Below are 13,406 nucleotides of genomic sequence, written 5' to 3'. Positions count from 1 at the left end.
TGGGCTCTGGGCTGTGACCACAGATGACAGAGGGGCAGGAGCTGGGGTGCAGGCTCCTGTTGGGGTGTGGGCTCTGGGTTGAGGCCAATGATGAGGGGTCTGGGATGGAGTAGGGGGCTTCAGACTGAGGGCTGCAGTTGAGGGATTTGGCATGTGGGAGGGGGCTGCAGACTGAGGCAGGGGTTGGGTGCTGAGCACTTCATCTGCAAGGGAGAAATTTCGGGAAGGTGGGGGAGGGGGCAGCAGCTATGCACTCTGGGACAAGGCTTGCTTTTCATCTGGTTCCCCAGACTATCAGGGAGTGCAGGGAAAGTACTTACATTCCGTGCATGCCTCTCATACCTGGCTGTGGAGGATGAGAGCTCTGGCTGGGGGTGCAGGCTCTGGGGTGGGGCCAGGGATGAGGGATGCAGGAGGAGGGCTCCAGATTTGGGAGGGCTCTGGGCGGTTCAGGGCTGTGATAGGGGTTCAGGCTTACCTTTAGGTGGTTCCCAGTTAGAAGTGTAATGGGGCAAAGGCAGGCTCCCTGTCTGTCCTGGCTCCGTGCTGCACCCTGGAAGTAGCTAATAACTAGATCTGATTTCTATATGAACAATAATCAAATTTATTCTGGAGGTGAGAAAGGGGCACTTCTCCGATTAAGCTCTGCTAATGTGGTGTCTATACTTTTGAATGGTGAGATAACTGGCAGTTACACCACAATGGGCCATGGTTTCCTCCTGACCTAAGCAGGAACAGGACTGATCAGGATTTAGAGCAGGGGTGAGCAAGGCAGCCTCTGTGGCCTGGATCTGGCCTGCCAAGTCAGTTGTTCTGACCTGTGGCCACCCTGCCACTTCCCCACCCTCAGGCCAATCCAAGACCTGGGGATGAGAGAGCGCGTGAAGTCTCCTCCCCCAACTAGGGGTGTGCGGCACCAGAGGAACTGCCAGTTGTTCTAAACAGCTGGCAGTTCTATCTAGACACCGCATGCCCTTGGCAGGGTGGGGCTGTGCAGCTAAGACTTCACGTGCTCCTGGATTGGCCTGGGGGCGGGGGAGGCAAACGAAGTCTCCTCCCATTGCCAGGGGCACAGGGTGTCTAAAGGGAACCACCAGCTATTCAAAACAGTTGGTGGTTCTTCTAGGCACTGGAGGATGGGGGGCAAAGACTTCATGTGCTCCCCTACTCCCAGGCCAATCAGAGTGTGTGGGTAGGGGAGCATGGGAAGTCTCCTGGCCCCGCCCCTTCTGCTTTAGTAGGGAAGTGCCCCTCCCCCCAAATTATTGCCACATCCCTGGTATAGATAAAAGCTTTCCAAGAAAAATCATATACCATATGATAAAGAACTATACAGTCAGTAGGAGGCCCTCTTGGCTTTGAAGCCGAGTTTAAGTATGTCATTAGGGAATGCTGTACTATGGGATAGGCCAGGGGTGTCCAAACTTTTTTCAAAGAGGGCCAGATTTGATGAAGTGAACAAGCGTGAGTGCCGACCATTTTGCCTGACATTCTTTGAACCATTAAAATTAAATGCAAATTAACTATTTTATGCAAAGTTTATTGCAAACGGCATACTTTTTATTTCGTCACATGGATGACAAATCTAAACAGGTGTTAAATCACTCTGCCTTTCATATCTGAAGGCCAGATGAAAAAAAAAATCCAGGAAGCTGAAATATATGTCAGGAACATTGTAAAGTACATTACATATTATTGGTAATAAAGGTTGTCTGTCAACTTTTAAGTTCAAAAAATATGAACAGGAACATAACACCAAGTATACATGTTGTGTCCAAATATATTTATAACTGATTTAGACCAACTGACATTAACTGAGATTTTACAATGTATTCATCTCAATACATATGGATTCGTTGGGGGCCATAAAAGATAGATATTGCCAAATTACCTGTGGTGCCGTATTAAACCGGAACACGGGCCGCAATTGGCCCGCGGGCTGGACTTTGGACATGCCTGGGATAGGCAGTTTTTTAGATGAGTAACGAATCTAAGTCACTAAACATTTGTTCACTAAATATATAACGTTAATTTTCAAGACAGAGCCATCCTGTCCGTAGGATGGTTTTGGGCATCCGATCCAGGCCCTATGTTTTGGGAGGCCCGTGTGGAGGCCACCTCAACCATCCTATGATTGAGACAGCCCCTCATGTTAGCCACAGGGCCCAGGGCAGTCTGGGGAATTACCTGGGGGTGAGGGCTGGTATTAGGCAGCAGCTGCAGTTGCCCTCCTTCCTCTCCACTCACCACGGTGGCAAGAGCTAGAGCTATTCAGGAGCCTGCTCTGCCCCACTACCTTTCCCAGCCCATTGCATTCTATATTTCACTGTGGTGGTGGGGGGGTGCGAAGCGGAGTGCCCCGGCCCACTCCCCAAGCCCTTCATTGCTCAGGGGATCGGGGCTGGGGCGCTCCACTTCCCATCTTTTGCTAGTCTGGTGAAGTGGAGCACAGCGGGCAGCGGGATGGAGAGGAGCAGGGTCCCAGGTATTTCTGGCTCTTGCCATCACAATGAGAGTGTGTGTGTGGGGAGACACTTGCTAACACCTGTGCCAGGACACTCGCTAACACCTGTGCCAGGACACTCCACAATCCCTCAGCTCGCATTCTGCGGGGAGAGGGCTTAGAGAAAGGGGTGCAATGGGGTCAGGAGGGGCAGAGCAGGGGCAGGAAGAGGCAGAGTATGGATGGAGCACGGGTATGGTTTGGAGGAAGAGGTGAGTGGGGGGGCAGAGCAGAGGCATTCGGGGGAGGGGTAATCCCAAGCCCCAGATCCTCCTATGGATGGCCCTGTTTCAAGAGTCAGTATGTTAGTTCTAGTGCCCTGGGCAAATGCCATACTCACTAATTATATTACACCTACCTCCCCCTGCAATTTAAAATGGACGCTATATTTTCTCTTTCAAGTAGTGTGAATGTATGCAGTTAAATGACCATTGCCTTTCAGATCTACAGGTGGTAGCATTTTGATAGCAAATGAAGCAAACCTATGGCTAAATGTACAGGATTTGGGGACCTCTAGAGCTGTGGTTACCAGCCCGTTGATTGTGATCGACGGGTTGATCGGGAGGGCTCAACCAGTTGATTGTGAGGCATTTGGGCCCCCCCCCCATTCCCTCCACCCCCAAGACGCCCCACTACCTACCTCCAGCAACAATGGAGGTAGTGCCAGCTTCCCAAGGGGTGGACGGAAGTCCGGAAACTGCGCGCCACTTCCGGGGTTTCCAGAAGTGCACTGCCTGCTCCCCTCCTCCAGGTCTGTGGCACGCCAGGGACTTGCTGCATGGGGGGAGGAAGGAGGAGTCCCGGAGGAAGACGCGCGCTGGGGCTTCCCTCCTCTGCGGGGATAGGGGAGGAGTCCTGGTGGGAGGCGCATGCTGGGGCTTCCCTCCTGGGGGCGGAGGAGAGGGTTTAGGAGTCCCCAGAGGAGCGCATGCCGGAGCTTCCCTGCTCTGTGGGGAATGGGAGAGGAGTCCCGGGGGGAGGCGTGCGATGCCTCTGGGGGGGGGGGAATCCTGGGAGGAGGCTGGTGCAGGGGACTCTCTGCCCCCACTGGCACCCTGCCCCCTGCCACAGAACCCTGTCCCCTGCCCTCCCAGCACCCTGTTCTCTCTCCCTTGCCCCCAGCCACAGAACCCTGCCCCCACTGGCATCCTGTCCTCTGCTGCAGAAACCTCTCCTCTGCCCTCCTGGTACCCTGTTCCCTCTCCCCTACCCCCAGCCGCAGAACTCTGCCCCCACTGGCACCCTGTCTCCTGCCCCAGCACCCACTAGCACCCTTCCCCAGTACCATGTCCCCTGCTTCCACCAACACAGTTGGGGCCACATTAGTGAGGCTTGGGCGGGGGGAGGGGGGAGATTTGGAGGAGGTTTTTTTTTTGCATCTCACTTGCATCTCACTGTGGGTCAGTGACCCCTGACTCAAAACAGGTTCCCTGCCCTTCTCATAAATAAAGACAATGCAGAAACTTTTTGTGTTTGACATAGTATTTTATTTAAAAATGAAGCCAAGCCCCCACCTGGCCACAGCACCAGAACACTCCTGCACTCCCCCTTCCCCCAAACCTTAGACATGATCCTATCATACACTGGAACCCCCTGCCCTGCGTAAGTGAGAAAAATGTTTTATATAAAAAAGAACATTGGCTAGCACCAGCTGAAAAATGCAGCAGCCGAAACCATTGCCACAGCACATACATCCATTAACAATAGCTTATTTCCATTCCTTGTGACAAGTAAAAATACTTCAACCTAAAGACAGAGATAATGGATATCTAAACACAAGTCAAAGACACTAGGCAAAAAGAAAGGAGAAAAGAAAGAAGTACAGTGAGCCCTGCTAGACAGATTTCACAGGCTTAAAGGATAACACAAGAGGGAATAGAGTTCTGTCACTTTTGTAATTTGGAGTTGTGATATTCTGAAAAAACTCCAGGATGTTAAATACTGGCAGAGCTGATGAGGAGATCAGTTGCACCTTGTGAAGGGGAAAATGGATTTTTTTTTTTTTTGGTAATGAAGCAAATACCAATTAAATCAAGTTTTCCATTCAAAATAATGTTGACAGTCTTCCAGGATTGGCCCGGAGTCTCCAGGAATTAAAGATTATGTCATGCAGAGAAACCTCCATGAGCATGTGCAACCAAAGTTTGCAAATCTAATTAAAAAACTACGGATTTTAAAGCTTCTGTTAGCAAAACGTAGGTAGAATTTTATAGGTTTAGAGACTCTTAAAGGTCAACATGAAGTAAAGACTGATAACATATAATGCCTTTATGTGGTTTGTATTCTAAAAGCTCCCACAACAAAATCAATATAGTTGTTTGACTTTATAAATTAGCTGATTGAAAAAGACTCAATAACATAACCTACATGCATTGGAAAAACAAAAGAATGAATCACGTGATCCACTAAACTTCAGCCAGAAGTAAATATCAAATCTGCATTATATAGAGTGGAAAAAAAATCAGGCATTTGATGGAAACATCATCAAACCATCTGCAACATATACATTAATGCATTCACTTTTGCTAAACTGTCTCGTACATGGAAATTACACATAGAGAGGGATTAAAAAAAACCCAGCAAATTCCTCTTCATAGAGTTTTGTCTCCATTTGCTCATGGGTACAGTTTGTTATCCTGCAGAACAAAGAGGGGGTTTGGACCCGAACCATCTACAGCTAATGGAGACCATCAAGATTAGAGCCAGTATATGGAAGGCCTATTCTTCTAAACTAGTTACTCCATCATCTCTGACTCCCTGACATTGCAGTTTTAGCAGTAGCCATGGTTCCATAGAATCCCTTTCTACTTACAATCATAGTTCCCCTGAGTAGGACTTGCAAACTTTATAAATTACCCTTTGGAGGTGGGACACAGGTAACTTAGAACTGACAATGTCAATATTAATTATCTATAAGAGATCCAAAGGGTTAATGGGATGCAATGACATGTGTGCATCTCTTCCATCCATCCCTGTAAAATTCCCTCTCTTCCCTCACTGTGCAGGCCAAACCCTGAAAGCCTACAAGTTTAGCCTACAAGAACTGCCAATATGGTGGCATTGCCCCTTTCTGCACCTGTAAATCAGGATCCAAGCTTCCTATTGCCTCCACCCAGCTGATGGGAGAGATGATGTCCATTACAATAAAGCTTTGATTGTTTACAACTACTGCATATTTTTTAAATACTGTGGGGTTTTTTTAACAGGTTTCTAAATTCATTAGATTGACATGATTGTGGTAGGAAAAGATTGGGAGGAAATGATATAAGCAGAATACAAGTTCAAGGAAATGTTAAAAAAGAAATTGAATAAAGTTAGTCTCTCACTTACCATTTTCGCCAGAAGGTAACGATACAGTGTTTGTTGGCATAGTATCAGAATTAACTTTTCCATTCTCAAATGTGTCATTTTCTGTCTGTTGTAACTGCCAATTGAGGCCAAAGAGATGCATTGCTGGTGATAAAGAACACATATTTTTAAGGAACATGGTGCTCCTAACTATAATGTCAAGTGATAAATACAATTACAACAATTCACTCTAATAATGATATTTCCAGGTTTTTGTGACAATAGCAAGTTGTCACATATACAATGAGAGGGGAAAAGTTTTTACAGTTTAATTATGCAACTACAGTTCATGCTGTAGTACCAAGCAATTGCAGAAGGTACAGTTTAGTAATATAGCAGTATCGGTGAATGCAATTGGCAATAAGCTCCATTAAATAACAATACCATGACTCTGTCAATCACACTAGGTCTAATCATGCACGTAATGCTCCCACATTCTCATCCTGACTCTTGCACTACTCTGTCAACAAGGTTTGTAATTGTGCATCTTCACCTTTCCATCTCAAACTCAAAGGTGGCATTTTGGGAGGGTAGTGGGGGCAGTAGCTCTGCATTCTGGGACGAGGCTTGCTTTTCATCCTGTTCCCCGGACACTAAAGGAGTGAGGGGAAAGTACTTGCAATCCGTGCATGCCTCACAACTGGCTGGTGAGCTTCAGCTTTATCATCAGCCAGGTGTGAGAGGCATACATGGAATGCAAGAACTTTCCCCTCGCTCCTTTAGCGCCCAGGGAACGGGATGAAAAACTAGCAGTGCCCACCCCTGTGACACTTCTGTGTAGATAAACCACTTCATTTTAAAAATTAGGCTTCCCAGACAATATCCTGAAATAAACAATTATGTTCTCAACAGCAAGAAGAGCTGAAAATAACTAGCAGCAGAGAGGACTCATGGTCCAGACATTAGGGTACCAGTCTGGGGATTCTCAGTATCTAAGTTTACTTCCCTGATCTTGCATAGACTTCCTGTGTGACTTTGGGAAAATTGCTTAGTTTGTCCCCACCTTCATCTATCAAATGAGGCAATTCTATTTCTCTATCTCAATGGGAGGGAGTAATCTGCGTGTCTGTCTCTTCAAGAACTCCTCTTAAACTGTAAGTCCTAGGGCTACCAAATGCGATATGCAGCTTCCTCTTATTCTAACTTAGGGTGTGTCTAGACTACAGGGTTTTGTCGACAAAAGTGGACTTTTGTCAACAAAACTATACCTGCGTCCACACTACCGCTGAGTTCTGTCGACATAACGTCAACAGAACTCAGCAGTTTGTCGACGCTGGTAAACCTCATTTTACGAGGCATAACGCCTTCTGTCGACAGAGTTTCTGTCGACAGAAGGTGTTATTGCATGTAAACTCCTTTGCGTCTACACTACCATGTCGACAAAGCAGCTTGCTTTGTCGACAGAACTCAATGTAGTGTAGACGCTCTTTGTCGACAGAAGTTTTGTCGACAGTATCTGTCGACAAAACTTCTGTCGACAGAAGCCTGTAGTCTAGACGTACCCTTAGAAGTGTGGTGAGGGTTTGGTTGTGGCAGGAAAATAAGACCTGCCTGGAATGGGTTTGCGTCTCAGAAAACTCTACAGAAAAGGGACAGAATCGCTAGGGAACTGAAAGTGGCTGGCTGGAGGTGGCCCCAGCCTGTCAGACTGCCCTACCCTAAGCTTCTCATCCCTCTGGTGTTCTAAGGGAAGGCGGGGTGGCCTGAAACTCCCCCTCCCCCAATTCATACAGGAACGTCACTGGGAGTTCCCCTTCATCAGGGAGCAAGGGGAAAATGCACAGTTTTCTGCATACTTCACTCTGGTTGAGGACTGCACGAATCTGGACCAGCCCCAGTCGGCTGGATATGCACCCCTTCCCAGACTGCCCATTGGAGCTGACGCAGCAATGAAGAGTCACTCCTCATTCAGCCCCAAGTTGCTATGGTGAGAGAGGGTTGGGATAGCCTCTCTCTCTGAGGCAGCCTGCATAATGAACCCCTCATCTCCACTTCCACCTCACAGAAATGATTTAAATGAAGAAAAACAAAAATTAATTGAGTTATGGACTCAAGCAATGCTGGGTAGTTTTAAATTTTGTGAGGTGCTTTGCTACCATAGTAATGAAGGCAATATAGTACCTGAGACAGTAAATTGGGGGTACTCTATTCTATTCTTCCCTCTCGCACACACTCTTTGTAAAAATTGAAAGATAAAGTTAAATTATATAACTATTTACAGAGCAATTAGTCAAATTTATCTCTGCTATTAGTGGGCTTTATTAATTAATCCCATTGTCTGGAGCTTCAAAGGAGAAAAACTGATTTACACTAAAATTGTTTTAATGTCATATGAAATGTTCTCAAGCTTCTTAATATTTATGGTTTGTTTTTCCCCCAAGAATCTTCCACACAATCCAAGCTTGCTTTTATTTTAAACACTGTGCTCTAGCTTTGTAGCCCATAGTTCTGCAGCAGATGTTATCTATAAAGCACTATTCCCAGAGCAGATATTGTCAATGATGCTGCTGCACAAAAGTGTTTTTGTAAAATACATTGTAATAATGTAGGCTTAATTTTTTTTAAAACGATTAATACAAAAATATTAAAAAGCTAAATCATTGGGTCTCATTTCTTCACTTCTTCCCGTCCTCCCCATACGCATCATTGTTAAAATCAATCTCATGTATCACTTCTGCACTTAGAGCACACAACTTCACCCCATTTGGTACAGTTTTTGATTCCTATCTGTACTGATCCTGGCCTGATTACATAGCCCTTACTCACGATTAGGCTTTTTACAGGGCTACACCTTCCATCAGTTCTTTGCGTGAAAAAAGGGCTTTTATTACTGACCGTTCCAAAGATTAAAGACCTCCAGATAAAATATTCTCTTTGTTCCAAGTCCTGACTCCACTATCTCTCTCCTTTTTCAGACCTTAAATTGGCTGTTGAGGCTGAAATTGTAATGCTCCTTGACCCCCAAACCTTATTTCTTTTTTTTCTACCTTTCTTTTGTTTAAAAATCTGCCTATAATCTTTGCCAGAAAATTGCCAGAATTAGCCCTTATTTTGACCCTGAGCTGAAATTCTTCACTTCTTAACTATAGTTCCTTTTTTATTCTTGTACCTCTTTTAAATATGGTCTTCCTAAATTTCTAGGGCAATGATACTGGCAGTTATCCTGGTTCATTTCACTGGCTTTGATGGGGTTACAGTAGTGTAACAGAACAATTTAAGGGGGGGGATCTAAAATACTTCAGGATCCAAAATGCTTCAACTAGACTACTCCCCTACTCCAGTTAGCAGGTTTAAATCATCTCCAACCTCTGCCACCTTTACTGGCTTCTTGCCATTCTCTCAATCTAATTTTCTGTTTGAGGAAGAGACTATAATATAGTATAGACTAGGATGCAATATTACAAGCTGCCCTGAGTAAAAGGCAGCGTATAACCGCTTCAGTTTCTCTGATTCCCCTTTAATCCTCTGTACCAATTTTAGCTGATTCCACCCTTTGAGTCTCCCCAATGAAGGGTCTTAGCACTTTCCTTCATCCATCTGGAACTCTCTCCGGGTATGTCTACACTACCACCCTAGTTCAAACTAGGGTGGTAATGTAGGCAACCGGAGTTGCAAATGAAGCCCGGGAGTTGAATTTCCCGGGCTTCATTTGCATCTTGCCGGGCGCTGCCATTTTTAAATGTCCGCTAGTGCGGACTCCGTGCCGCGCAGCTACACGCGGCACGGACTAGGTAGTTCGGACTAGGCTTCCTATTCCGAACTACCGTTACTCCTCGTGAAACGGTAGCCTAGTCCAAACTACCTAGTCCGCGCCATTTAAAAATGGCGGCGCCCGGCAAGATGCAAATGAAGCCCGGGAAATTCAAATCCCGGGCTTCATTTGCAACTCCGGTTGCCTACATTACCACTCTAGTTCGAACTAGGGTGGTAGTGTATACATACCTTCTCTTCCCCCCAATAATTAAAGAGGTGATTAAGTATACATTTCACCACAAGCCCATTCTTATAAAGTTATGATCGACTCTCTCTGGAAAGCATTTTATGATCATGTGTATAATTGATGCCTCTTGCCCTTCCATTCTTCTAACAATGCCAGCCTAACTGCTTGATTTGCCCACTTCTCCCACAACCACCTCCTCTGGGCCTGCCTTTTTATAGCCCCCAGGCCTGCAACACCTTCCTGAACTAACACTGCATTCACAAATTCAGATCCCTCCTCAGAACTCATTTCTGTCATGAAACCAACAAGAAATTAGTCAGTTTATAACTCCTAGTTTGTAAGATAGCAAAGGATACTTTTTGCAAATGCTTCTCCACCTAAGCCCACTCTGCAGAACTAGAAATGTGATTGTAAATCGTCTCCCTGATCATTCTGTTCGTATGGTGTTTTTCCTTCCACCTCCCCAACCCATTGGGGTTTTTTTTTTTTTTTTTTTTTTGCCTTTTAAATTGTGAGCTCTTTGTGGTCAGGAAGTATATTTTTATGTGTTTAAAAAAAGTTTGTAGCTGGTAGGTAAAACCACAAACTAAATAAGAACGTTTTAATTTTACAATTGAATTTTCATTAGCATATCTTCTTTATAACATTCCAAACAACCATTATGACCAATCTGTCCAACACAAACACATTGTATAACACTCATCTGACTCATGAGCCTAGCCTAATACAAAGCTATTTGGGGCACCATTTTAGATAGGTGGTGGCTATGTAGGAATGTTAGGGGATGGCAGCAGTGAAGGGATAGGGAGCAGCTGGCAAGCTTTAAAAAAAAACCACATACACACACGAAAACAATAGTCCCCCAGTGGAATGAGGCACATGCTGGCCACGCAAAGCAATGGAGTAATGTGCAAGTCAGCAAGAGTGGGTAGTAAACAGACATATCTTGTCAAAAGGAGATAGGGGGAGGGGGAAAAAAGAAGGCCTTCCCTGGCGAGGGAACAGTAGAGGTAACTGAAGAGAGTCAACTCTGTGAAAAGAACTGAAATGCAGTGCAATTACTCAATTCTTGGCTATCTGACTTGGTGAATACACAGAGCCTATATAAATGAAAATGTTCAACATTTTTATGTTATGGCTTGTGGGCACTCATGAGACATCCTAATTCAGTGGTACAGTACTTTGTGTAGTAAAAATATGGATTCTAATTTTTGGCTTCTACTTTAATTCATTCAGTGCTTAAAACCCCAGCTGGAGCCCTTCTGGTAGCTAAAACCTCAATGATGCAAAGCAGCCCTAAATTGTGTAAACCCTCGTTAACACAAACATGAACTTTGGGAAATAAGTCAGTGACTGCCTTAAGTTTACATTCCACAATGCTACGATCCACTATATGCACCAAAGTCACTATGGTCATTACAAATGTCAACAGTCGATGCAGTGGATTTTAGACTCCCTTCTTTTGTCGCTAGATAATTTTATCTGTAAACACAAATTCAGCTATAAGCTTTATGCTGATGACTCACAAATCTTTCTTTCTACTCAAAGCCTGTCTAATTCTGTTCAATCTAAAAATCTCTGCCTGTCTCCTTGTGGGTGTCTAGTTGTCAGATAGATGCTCAATGTGAGTAAAACAGTACTCCTAATCTTTGCTCCCAAACTCTGTCTCTACCTCCTTTTTCAATTACTGTGGATGTCACTATGCCGGTCTCTTACCAAATTCACAGTCCATTTTCGTAAATTTCACAGTCACAGCATTTACAAAAAAAAATAAATCTATGAATTTCATTTCAGATATTCAGCTCTTATATAGTTCAGTGTCGTTACAAAGCATAAATGTGTCTTTTAAAACAATATTAATATGTACAGCCCGTGATGACTCCCCCCGTAAAATGATGCGACCCCACCATGCCATGCCACCCTTCTGTGCTGCTACTTGTGAGGTGCTGCCTTCAAAGGTGAGGCCCTGGCCACCGCTCTCTGGCTGTCTAGGCCTCAAGGAACCACAGCTATCAGCAGCAGCACACAAGTAATGATGGCAATACCATACTATGCAAACCTTACTTCTGCACTGCTGCTGGCAAAGGCACTGCTTTCTGAGCTGGTTGTCAGGCTAGCAGCCACTTCTCTCCAGCTGCCTAGCTCTGAAGGCTGGCAATATTGCAAACCTTCCCACAATAGTGTTGCAACACACATTTGGATCAGGGCCCCCAGCTTATAAAACGCTGCTAGAGGTACAGAAGTACACCAAAGACCAGATTTCATTATCTGTTACATGCTTTTCATAGCTGTGAATGTATTAAGGCTAAGGATGTTAAAATACAATTATGTGGCTAATCGTATAGTTGGTATCATTTGTATCAACTATATGATTAATTGATAAGCGTTGCTCTGCCGAGCCAAAAGCAGGGGTAACACCAGGAGCTGACTCAAGCCAGGACTGAGCAGTGTGCTTTTAAAATCTGCGCTGTAGCTCTTCATTTTAAATGAAGTAAGAGCCGTGGGTACTTACTACATTTAAAATGCAGAGGTGCAGCGATCTGTGAGAGCTGGGACTGTTCGGTCCCGGCTAGTGCTAAGTCCAGCAGCCTTTGTTCGCAGAGAATAGCCCTGTACGCCACAAACGGGCAAGTGCCTGAGTAGCCTCTGTTTGCAGTGGCCAGCCCTGGCTGCAAAGAACGGGGGTTGCTTGGTGGCAACAGCCTGTCTGCTGGGACCCCTGCACACAGGGGCTGCTTTGCAGCAGCGTTCCCTATCCCCCCCTGCTGCTGCTGAAAGGGGACAGGGGACACCCTGGAGATGGTGCTGGGGAGAATCGGCTTTTAAGCCAGCTCACCCCAGCACTGGCTCCTGTCCCCCGACTCACAGAGGCAGCAAGGGGCGGGGGGGAGACTTGCAGGTCTCTTGTACATTTCAAAAGCAGATGTGCCCGCAGTGGGAACCAGTGCGAGCGGGGACTGAAGCAGTTCCCGCTCACGGCGCTTCCCCTGCCCTCCATGGAGATGGTTTAAACTGGCTTAAAGCTGATTGCCCCCAACCAGGGGCGGACTAGCCCGGCCGGGATACCGGGAAGTTCCTGGTGGGCCATCGTCCGGTGGTCTGCCGTGTCCACACGCCATTGACCCTCACTCAGAATGGCTCCACATCCACACTGTATGTGGCATGTAGAGCCTGACCTGCTGCCTGTGCGCATGCTGGACATGACGCAGGGGGCAGGGCTTGTGGGGCACACAGGGGTGACATCATGGGGAGGACTGTTCTCAATCCATTTCCCAGGCCTATTTTGATTGCCAGTATGTTCCTTCCCCCGCCCCGCTGCTTCTCTATAATAGAGGCAGCAAGTGGGATGGGAGTGGAAGCAACTAGTTGAGTCGCTACTCAACTATCTGAGAAGCATTTGCTTATCAGATAGTTGACTAGTGGCTTACATCCCTAATTAAGGTCCTACTCATAACCTGGATGTCATATTCAACTGAGACCTTTCTTTTGGTCCTCACACCTAGGCACATGGAAACTTACCAATACCTACTGAGATCTCTTCACATAATAGCTGGAAAAGTTATGTTCTCTGTCCTTATATGTTTGAATGGATTTGACCCATCCATTAATTTTGCA

The 13,406-nt window shown here is 45.8% G+C and overlaps 1 protein-coding gene across 23 annotated transcripts in view; it reads right to left on the bottom strand.

Annotated features, from left to right (window-relative positions):
• Nucleotides 1-13,406, bottom strand: part of TENM3 (teneurin transmembrane protein 3) — a 2,294,790-nt gene that overhangs the window by 152,609 nt on the left and 2,128,775 nt on the right. For all 23 annotated transcript variants that reach the window (XM_075930244.1, XM_075930245.1, XM_075930247.1 and 20 more), the window contains one exon: nucleotides 5,834-5,956. In XM_075930244.1, coding sequence (XP_075786359.1) covers nucleotides 5,834-5,956 — 123 coding nt within the window. The remainder of the gene's footprint in view (nucleotides 1-5,833; nucleotides 5,957-13,406) is intronic.

Source organism: Pelodiscus sinensis, chromosome 5, assembly GCF_049634645.1.
Source record: "Pelodiscus sinensis isolate JC-2024 chromosome 5, ASM4963464v1, whole genome shotgun sequence".
Lineage (NCBI taxonomy): Eukaryota > Metazoa > Chordata > Testudines > Trionychidae > Pelodiscus > Pelodiscus sinensis.
The sequence above is the reverse complement of the archived record's forward strand: the minus strand, read 5'-3'. Positions and strand labels throughout refer to the sequence as shown.